General features: G+C 41.1%; 1 protein-coding gene across 2 annotated transcripts; it reads right to left on the reverse strand.

Annotated features, from left to right (window-relative positions):
* Window positions 1-332: 332 nt before the first annotated feature.
* Window positions 333-3040, reverse strand: LOC130565746 (uncharacterized). Of its 2 annotated transcripts, none has more exons than XR_008964409.1 (9): window positions 2946-2972; window positions 2712-2798; window positions 1361-1425; window positions 1212-1277; window positions 1044-1121; window positions 889-959; window positions 726-807; window positions 576-641; window positions 333-491 (listed from the first exon to the last, which is right to left on the reverse strand). XR_008964409.1 is itself a non-coding variant. In XM_057352786.1 (9 exons), exons 1-3 carry the CDS (start codon window positions 3010-3012, stop codon window positions 1403-1405), a joined length of 1383 nt encoding a protein of 460 aa, XP_057208769.1. In that variant the 5' UTR covers window positions 3013-3040; the 3' UTR covers window positions 333-491; window positions 576-641; window positions 726-807; window positions 889-959; window positions 1044-1121; window positions 1212-1277; window positions 1361-1402. The 2 variants fall into 2 exon arrangements, 1 of the variants encoding a protein (XP_057208769.1); XM_057352786.1 differs by having other exon boundaries at window positions 1506-2798; window positions 2946-3040.
* Window positions 3041-10988: the final 7948 nt, after the last annotated feature.

Raw genomic sequence — 10988 nt, forward strand, 5'->3', positions numbered from 1 at the left:
TGTTTCTTGTCCAGCCAGCATCGGATGTTGTGCAAAACCTGTTCGAATCCAAGTAGATAAATGACACACTTGTTCATCCAAAGATTAATATCAAAAACTAAGATTTTCAGTATTAAATGAGTGTTGAAACAAAATATAACAACTAACCAAATGTGGGTTGTTTTTGAAAAACAAATGTGGCTGGACGAAGAAGAGGATTTGGCCTGTTCGGTGTTGTAAAGTATGCCTTTTCGGACAGGTGCAGTGCATCCAACATCTTACAGAGTTCGTCAGCACTGCAGCCTGTCCTCAAAGAGCTCCCCACCCCCTGCCTCTGTGGAAAAGCTGTTGAGAACAAATCAGAGTAGATGAATAACACATCCAATGACTGAAATCAGCAGTTTTGAAAAATAAAGAGCATTGATACTGTTCTTTTTGCAGTAGTGTTCTTCTGCCCTTCTCCTGGTCTCACTCCATTTACTGTAGAGGAGGCTGTCGAAGAATCTTGATGTCTAAAAATACAAGGAAATCTACTTTAAGTCCCATTTCATCAAACATTTGAGCATTTATAAACTGAGAGAATTTGTTCAACTCACTGAAGTGGTGGACCCTCTGTGAGAGGAGCTCTCAACTTTTTAAATAAGCCAGAAGGAGACTTATGCCTAATAATACAAGATAAAGCACTTTAGGTACAGTTTCAGCAAACATTCAAACATTTATAATTTGACAGAACTCATTCTACTCACTCAGGTACAGGAGCTGGTGAAGATGTGGTGGGGGATATGCTAGACATTTCTGGCCCACCCATCTCCTGCTTCTGTGCAACAGCTGTTAAGAACCAATCAGAGTGGATAAATCTCACACATGTTCATCCCCAATTAGGGTAAATAAAGAGCATTGATACTGTACCCAGAGTTGTGTTCTTGCCGTCCCGTGGGCTCACTCCATTTCATGAGGAGCTCGTTGAAAGACCTTGATGCCTAAAAACACAATAAAATGTATATTAGGTACGGTTTCTACAAACAATTAAACATTTATCAACTGAGACTGTTTGTTTAACTCACGTAGAAGATGAAGCCTCTGTGACAACGGGCTGTGGCCTTTTAAAGAAGCCTGAAGGAGAAGAGCCCGAAGGAGGAGATCTACGAATTAAAACACAAAGAAATGCATATCAAGTACCGTTTCAGCAAACATTCGAACATTTATAAACTGAACCAATTTGTGCAACTCACTGAAGAGGTGGAGCTTGTGTGAGAGCCCTTAACTTTTCCAAGAGCCCAGAGGGAAGAGATGTATGCCTAAAATATAAAGAAATGTACTGTAAGTACCGTTTCAGAAAACACTTAGACATTTATACATTGAGACAATCGGTTCTACTCACTCAGATACAGGAGCTGGTGTAGGTGTGTTGGGATATTGATGGTTATTTCAGGACGAGGTCTAGGACTAGAAACACAGAGAAATGTATATCAAGTACAGTTTCATCAAACATTCAAACATTTATAAACTGAGGGAATTTGTTCAACTTGAGGATGGCACATGAAGTCCACGGGTTCTCGCATGAGGATGGCACATGAAGTCCACGGGTTCTCGCATGAGGATGGCACATGTAGTCCACGGGTTCTCGCATGAGGATGGCACATGAAGTCCACAGGTTCTCGCATGAGGATGGCACATGTAGTCTACAGGTTCTCGCATGAGGATGGCACATGAAGTCCACGGGTTCTCGCATGAGGATGGCACATGTAGTCCACAGGTTCTCGCATGAGGATGGCACATGTAGTCCACAGGTTCTCGCATGAGGATGGCACATGAAGTCCACAGGTTCTCGCATGAGGATGGCACATGAAGTCCACGGGTTCTCGCATGAGGATGGCACATGAAGTCCACAGGTTCTCGCATGAGGATGGCACATGTAGTCCACAGGTTCTCGCATGAGGATGGCACATGAAGTCCACAGGTTCTCGCATGAGGATGGCACATGAAGTCCACGGGTTCTCGCATGAGGATGGCACATGAAGTCCACAGGTTCTCGCATGAGGATGGCACATGTAGTCCACAGGTTCTCGCATGAGGATGGCACATGAAGTCCACAGGTTCTCGCATGAGGATGGCACATGAAGTCCACGGGTTCTCGCATGAGGATGGCACATGAAGTCCACAGGTTCTCGCATGAGGATGGCACATGTAGTCCACAGGTTCTCGCATGAGGATGGCACATGAAGTCCACAGGTTCTCGCATGAGGATGGCACATGAAGTCCACGGGTTCTCGCATGAGGATGGCACATGAAGTCCACAGGTTCTCGCATGAGGATGGCACATGAAGTCCACGGGTTCTCGCATGAGGATGGCACATGTAGTCCACAGGTTCTCGCATGAGGATGGCACATGTAGTCCACAGGTTCTCGCATGAGGATGGCACATGAAGTCCACGGGTTCTCGCATGAGGATGGCACATGAAGTCCACGGGTTCTCGCATGAGGATGGCACATGTAGTCCACAGGTTCTCGGATGAGGATGGCACATGTAGTCCACAGGTTCTCGCATGAGGATGGCACATGTAGTCCACGGGTTCTCGCATGAGGATGGCACATGAAGTCCACAGGATCTCGCATGAGGATGGCACATGAAGTCCACAGGATCTCGCATGAGGATGGCACATGAAGTCCACAGGTTCTCGGATGAGGATGGCACGTGACAATCAGCTGGAGCTGGTGTAATCTGTAGTAACCCTCGGTATGGGTGTCCCAATGGTCAGTCAGACCGCAGGCTCTCACAGGAGGATGACACCAGGTGGTCCTACTTGAGCCGGCATAATCTGTGGTAGGGGAGGAGGGCAGAATATTTATCATAGCTGCTGTTCATTTACTTATAAACAAGAGATAATGCTGGTATGCATCATATGTATGCTTTGCTGAAAAGATGCGATTTTAATCTAGATTTAACTTGGGAGAGTGTGTCTGACCCTCGAAGAATAGTATCGGGAAGGCGGAGATGGCCCTCCGTGCCTCATCACTGGCCATGTACAGCATCACTGCCTCCAGATTTCTCCCCAACACAACCTGAAGAAAAAATATCAATCTCAGTCAAATCACAGTCAGAAATCATAAGAGTTGAACAACATTCTGCAAGAGGCAAATGTATTAAGCACAACAGTGACTAACTGTGTTCAGCAGCCTGTACATTTAATTACAGTAAATGTACAGTTATGCTTCTTCAATGTTTTATTTTACTAGCTCACTGAATTATTCTAAATTATACTTTTACACCTACATAAAAACACATAATTTGTACCTGTTCTATTTGCCATTTGTTCTTATTTCATTGCTTGATAACTTTTTAACTTACATTACTGTACTGTTACTTACATAACATGGTTTATGAAAATTAATAAAAACGGAGTTGAAAACATGAACTCTTCACATTTACTTCAAGGTGCTCAGTTCACTTCACACAACACAGGATGCCTGTAACCATAGTGACAGATTTAAATTTTAAGACGACACATTTATCAACAAAGTATTATTTATTTTTGCACAAGAGGTTGCGTTGTAACTACAACATAAGGTGTGATACTATCTGCAATGTTGTACTAAAAACCAAACGCAACACTTACATGCGTACAGTATGTTACACAAGAAATCTGGCATTGCATTGTGGCGTCTATGAAAGCTAGAAGACTATCAAATTATACTGTAAACAGCTATTGTGTAGATAGATTGGCAGTGCAAAACGTCACGAAGCAGCTTGCAGTCAACTTCGTGCATGCACTCATTAGCACAATTAATGCTACAGGGAGTGACTACCCGGGTGACATGACAGATAGTTGTCTGTCATGACTCTGCCTCATCATGTCATGTCTATTCTTGGTCTTGTGGCAGAGTCATGACAAAGCCTTAGGTTTAGTGTGAGAAAGACATGGCATTGTTTACTATTGACATGCCATGTGCTTTCTCGTGTCTCGTCTTTGGCCCCGCCCCTCTCGTTCCCTGTATAGCTTTCCTGCTGTGTCTCATTACCCACACCTGCCCATTGTTATCTTCCTTTGTTAGTCTCCCTATTTAATGCCCTTGTGTTTACTGTCCTGTGCTGAATCGTTTTGTGTATTTCCCACGTTATGCTCGTGTTCCTCTTACCTTGCCTCGTGATTATATGTGGATTACCTTGCCTTGTTTTTGACGGTGTGTCGTGGTTTGTGATTATTGTTTATTTTACCCCTTCGAGGGAAGTGTTTGTTTTTTGAGTTATTGTTAAGTGACCGTGTCCTGTTTTCCCCATTGTGGGTTTTTGTTTTCTGTTTTGTCGTTTGTTATTAGTCTTGTGTTAACCCCTTCACCGCCTGCCTGCACTTGGGTTCTTCCCCACTCATATCGTGACAGAACGATTCAGCCATCGCTGAACCCAGCAGGTCTCACCAGGCTCACCTCTTTTGTAGCATCCGTCAGGGTGAGGCTGACATTGTGGAGTACACCGAGAGATTCCTTTAATTGTTGTTCCCTTTCTGTCGGTCTCTCGACGTTGTGTCGAACCGACAGATGGGGTTCGTCCCTGAGAACCAATCGTTTCCGACTACTTAGAAAAGGCCAATGAAAATTGGCAAATGAAATTTGCATGCCGGACTTTGCCCCGGAAATCCGGGTATAAAAGGGAGACGGCGTGCATCATTCATTCACCTTTTGTTCTTCGGAGCTTTCGGTATGAGGATCTTCTCTTGCTACTTAGCAAAAAAACTTCTATTGCCGGTTCTACGACGTGGTGCAGTGGACTGTCCCTTACTGCAGCGACTTCCCCTGGGCGTCTCGGCGGTTCCAGAGGTGTTCGAGCCTGCAGACGGTGACTCACCGTCTGCATTCTAAAAGAGCTAATTTCTCCAGCGTGGCATGTCCTGCTGTTCTCGTGGGTGCGGTGTCCTCATCGAGGAAGGGGACAAGCACGATGTCTGTGTCAGGTGTTTGGGGGTCCAACACGCTGAGGCAGCCTTCGTGGACTCATCTTGCCCGCACTGCGGGCAGATGGTCATAGAGACGTTGCGGTCACGGGTGGCTGTATATTACATTTTTTGTATACACCACAGAATTGTATGTATACTTTGAGTATTTTATTTGAAAATCTCTCTTGAATTTCTTATCACAAATTTATTTACCGCATTTATATTATGGGATTATAACAACTAGTCCTATTAAGAGAATCTGAATATTTGAATGAAGTTCAGGTCATAGTTTCTATTTACTTTTATCTTGCATTGTTTTGTTAATGGTTTTTAACTATAAGGGCATGACGACCCGTTATTTGAGTCTGCACAATTTGTCTACCAAGTGATGATAGTTTTTTTAATGGACGCACATCCTTATTTCCTGTTAATATTTACTTTGACATCTGAAAATGCTTTTTTTTCAAAAATATATTTTCAAACTATTTTATTATTTACACGTTTATATAGCTTTCCCACCAGTTAAAAATGATTGATATACTTTCCTTATCTTAAACCACATTCATCTCATTTGTTACTAACTTTTAAAAACTTTTAATTGATGTTGGTTAATAATGCTATTTAAAACATGGCACTTTGAAATACTCAGCCCTGATTGGTCAATCAGGTGTCTGACTTTCTGTTCTTATGGGGCGGCTCTGCACATACAGTATATACACTGAACAACTTGACTTAAAGTATGATGAGCAAACCCACACACTGCCATAAACCACGGTTAGCCTCTGTAACATACTGTAAAACAATGCATATACAGAAACCTCCCCCTTCGTGTGCAAGCATTTGCAAGCGCATAAGGCTAACAGAGAAGGTCTCGGCTTCTTCAGGTTTCAGGTGCAGGTACATAAATGGACCACAGGCCTTAACTGACTCAGATGGGGCAGTCCCGGACGCTGCACGGCCCTAGTGCTACAGAGATAGCCCCCTCCACCGCCATCTGCACCATCAGTAAGTTATCACTGAGCTAAAAAAAACCTCCCACTCGTTTTTGGAAAAACAAACTGGTTCCCAACACCTACAACCCCCCTGTGAAAGATGGGGCTTCCCCTATGTGCCAAAGACAGGGGGATCCTTTCAAGTGTTCGTATTTACAAAGCGAGTGTGAAGAATAACAAACAAAATAATTTTTCCATGAAAGCTCTCACTTACATAGCTGCTACTTTCTCTGTTATCCCCTGTAAATGAACCATACGAGGACCATAATGACTCAGCCACCCAAAATGTCCTAGTTCATGTGCCATGACTGATAACATTCTTGAGTGAAAAGGGGTCTCAGATCAGAAACCTTCAGTTTACCATCTTTCAAGAAAGCCATAGCCTGTTGCTTAACTTTAAAGAGAGATAGTACACCCGCAAAGATGGTCATTATTCGGTTCTGAAGCTGAATTTATTTTAAAAAAATATTATGAATGTTATTGTTTTTCTCACTGTTGTAATTAGCTCTGCATCTAAACATTAGCTAAATTCATGTAAAAATAACATTTGCTAAATGCCTATATTAATGTAATGATTCATAAATACTTAATACATGTACTGTACAATTTTTTAATTTAATTATACTGTATGATGTACACTACTGGTCAAAAGTATGGAATCACTTGCAAAAATCGTTTCTCATGATCTCAAAAATTTTTAGTGTGTGTTTATGTGTGTATGTTTTAATGTTTGAAATTACTTTAGTAAACAAACAAATCTTGCCAACAGTTTTTTTTAATTGATTACTTTGACCAAATAATGAATAAAAGCAGCCTATAAGAGTCCAAACATTGATGGAAATTCCATAAATACTGTTTTAAAAGCTTCACAGTTTGAGCACCTCAGAAGCTGCATGATAAAATGCAATTTTTCAAAATCTAGGCAAAGAGTGACAATTTTGAAAATGCTAAAATAAAACTTAGAGTTTATTTATTTAGTCACAAAATAATTCCCACAGTAAATATGTTATTCCATTGTTTTGATTGGTTTACTATTATTCTCAAATGTGGAAAAAAATATATATAAAGACCGAGAAAGTGATACTAAACTTTTGTCACGTTCCCCTCTCTCTTCCCGTGTTTCCGACTTGGACTAAATTTCCCAGGCTCCCGCATCCATGTGTATCTCATTCTGTGTATCTTGTTTATGTTTATTAAAAGTATCGTTTTGCACTCTCTGCGTCTCTCGAGTCTGTGGCAGACGTGACAGAAGAACGGACCTAAAAAATGAATTACAACCAGGGGCGCAGATGGGATTTTTTAACTGGGGGGACCAAGCTGTCAGCAAATGATTTCAACTCAGTTAGTTATTGTGTGTAATTTGGGCTTTAACTAGTGCTCAAGTAATTACTTTGCATTATTTGGGCTAATGGTTTGCACCTAAAGCCATTGGAGGATTCTTATTTGAAATCATGGCCTTCCTGATCAACACTAGCAATGCATGATCAAACTGTTATTTGTCTAGTACGCCAATCACCCACCAAAACTTCATGCCTTCAGCAAAATTATGTTTTATTTAAACATTTAAACATAAGTCAGTAGATTTACCTCAGTCAAATTATACAGCACATTGGGTTAGATGATAATGTTATGCCAGGACCCTATAATTTAGTCTTGCAAGTCCAGATAAAACATTATTTCCTAACGATAAATTATTTGATTTATCCAAGCGTTCTTTTTTTTGCTGTGTTTGCTAAGTGCAAAAGACTAGATATACAAATAAATAACAAAACTAATCTGCCACATCTGGGAAAAGTCAACAGGCATAGGATACTAACGTTGTTTGGTTTTTGAAAAAAACCAGGGGATTGTTTTTTGTCTCTTCATTGCCTTTATGTGGCAGTTTTGCAGTCCATTTTTTTCAGTCCAGAAAAATCACCAGCTCAGTCATAGATAATTTGGGAATTGATCACTAAGGTTACCGCTACTACAGGCACAATTGAGGCAGCTAACAGCTCCTCATAGGAACATGTAGCTAGCAGCAGCACACAGAGAGCACAGAAAACGTAAATGTCGGTGGCAGCACCATCGTGTATGTTTATTGACAACAAAACAGCGTGTAGTGAGAACGTGGGTACAAAGTAATGGTGACCGGTAGATAATTATTGTGCATCAGCCTGTGTCTGCCCCAACCCGATTCTGAAGCAGTGACGGCAAAATAATTAAGGGAGCAGCGGGCATGTCCATGTATGTAGTGGAAACCTCATTAAACCTCAGTTTTACCTATGTTGGTCGCCTTTCGTAGGCAGGGCCGGATTAAGAACACGGATTAAGGCCCTTGGGTTTGGCTATGGCAAACTCATGGGCCCCCTTCATTTTATTGCCACGCCACAGTGTCTTCTACTCAACTCAACTCAACTTTATTTATATAGCGCTTTTACAATTTTCATTGTTACAAAGCAGCTGACATGAGACAATTGACTACAAGCAAAAAATAAAGTTGTACCTGCAAAAACAAGAAAAGGTTGAAAACAGAAGACAGACAACCCACAACAAAACACTCCACACACACAAACGCACACCACCAACACACAAGCAAGAGACACACACACACACAGATGCGCACGCACACACACACAACACACACACACAACGTACGTACACAGACAAGTACGCACACACACACACGCTCAGTGAGAGCACACATTTAGGATAAAGGAGAGAGAAGCACAGGTCAAATATAACAGATATAAATTCCTATATGCAATATTAATTAAGTAAAACTTTAAAATTCTAAAGCAGCCCCCCCGGTCAGGCAGATAGTGCAAAAACAGTATGCAAACGGTGGCGAGGAACCCAAAACTCTAATCGAGAAAAAAAACCTCAGGAGAACCCAGGCCCAACCAGGGGATTCCAGTTCCCCTCTGGCAAAAGCTGCTGCCTCTGCACAAGCTCCAGAGAACTTGCACAACAAGGCTAAATAAAATAAATAAACTTAATAATAAAATAAATTATAGTTTAAGATTATCATTAATAATCTAATAGCATTTGAAATTTTGTGGTGAAGACATGTCAAGAGACCGCGTCCTTCTTTATCCAGCTCTATCATCTCAGCTCTTGTCAGGTCCCCACTTCCCATTCTCCCTCTACCATCAGGTCAGGCCATGAACTGCATCCTGCTCGCTGTGGTAACCTTGGAACAATGAGACAAGACTGGCTGAGAGTAGAGTACTGTTCTGTACTCTTTGATGCAACAAGTACATCAGTTGTGTTTTTGGTTCCGGTTGATCTAACTAATGCAGCCTAAACCCTCAGAAGATTTATATTATGGAAGAGTAGTGTATGCAAGATTAAAAAGATGCGTCTTTAGTCTAGATTTAAACTGACAGAGTGTGTCTGCCTCCCGGACAGTGCAGGGAAGACTATTCCAAAGTTTAGGCGCTAGATAGGAAAAGGATCTACCACCTGCACTTGATTTTGAAATTCTAGGTATTACCAACTGACAGGACGCCTGAGAGCGTAATGCACGTGAAGGACTGTAATACAAAAGGAGTTCATTCAAGTACTGAGGAGCTAAACCATGTAAGGCTTTATAGGTAATAAGCAAGATTTTAAAGTTAACGCGATGCTTTATAGGTAACCAGTGCAAGGTTGACAGAACCGGGCTAATATGTTCATACTTTTTTGTACGTGTAAGAACTCGAGCTGCCGCGTTTTGGACCAATTGGAGTTTTTGTAATAAGCCTGCAGGGCAACCACCTAACAGTGCATTACAGTAGTCTAGTCTTGATGTCATGAATGCATGAATTAACTTCTCTGCATCTGACATTGACAGCATATGACGTAGTTTAGATATATTCTTAAAATGGAAAAACGCAATTTTACAGGTGTTGGCGACGTGGCTCTCAAATGACAGATTACTATCGAATAGAACGCCAAGATTCTTTGCTGACGACGAGGGTTTTATGGAACATCCGTCAATAGTTAAACAGTATTCTTGGTTGTTACTTATAGCAGTTTTCGGTCCAATAAGTAACACTTCCGTTTTGTCCGAGTTCAGTAATAAAAAGTTGTTACTCATCCAGTTTTTTATATCGACTATGCATTCCATTATTCGATGGAACTGCTGTGTTTCATGAGGCTTCGAGGAAATATAAAGTTGAGTATCATCAGCATAACAGTGAAAGCTAACTCCGTGTCGCTTTATTATATCTCCTAGAGGTAGCATGTATAATGCGAAGAGCAGAGGCCCTAAGACTGAGCCCTGTGGTACACCGTACTGGACTTGCGATTTGCAGATGCTAAGTCATAAATAAGATAACCAAAGAAAGGTCAGAGCCATGCTCATTAACTTATCTGTAGTGAGCAAATCCATCTTCATTTTCATCTGGAGTAATGAGTTGTACTTTTGATTAGATGTATTCGAGGCCGTAGTTCTAGTTCAGGTCGAGTTGGGTTCATTTGCCTTAGTTTGGATGTTATGTATGAGTTAATACTTATAATTCTAATCTCTTTAGAGGTCTAGTGCATCTAATATTTTAGACTCTGATCTACGGTATAAAATAATTGCATTTTCTCCTTAAGGGCCTGTAGTTAGTTTGTTCAGCGGGTTTCACTTCTGATTGCATTGTTATAATTTTTTCTCTAATATCTTGGATTTTATATGTGAAGTAGTTCATAAATTCATCACTGCTATGCTGATATACAGGATCAGAAGTCACTGACGATTTATTTTTTGTTAATTTAGCCACCGTGTTAAATAAAAACCTAGGGTTGTGCTGGTTTTCTTCTATTAGTGATGAAAAGTAGGCGGATCTAGAAGTTTTTAGGGCTTTCCTGTATTTTCGAATACTATCCTTCCATGCTGTACGAAATACCTCTAATTTAGTTTTCTTAAAGTTGCGCTCCATTTTTCGGGCCGCTTTCTTTAGAGCCTGAGTGTGTTCATTATACCACGGTGTGGGGCTGCCATTTTTAATCTTCTTTAAACGTAGTGGAGCAACTTTGTCTAGCGTTACCGAGAAGGTGGAATTAAAATTTTCAGTGGTAATGTCAAGATCTTCAACGTTATTTCTCATGATTTGAGACAATTCGGGCAGATTATCGA

This window comes from Triplophysa rosa, linkage group LG15, assembly GCF_024868665.1.
Source record: "Triplophysa rosa linkage group LG15, Trosa_1v2, whole genome shotgun sequence".
In the NCBI taxonomy this organism is placed as follows: Eukaryota; Metazoa; Chordata; class Actinopteri; order Cypriniformes; family Nemacheilidae; genus Triplophysa; species Triplophysa rosa.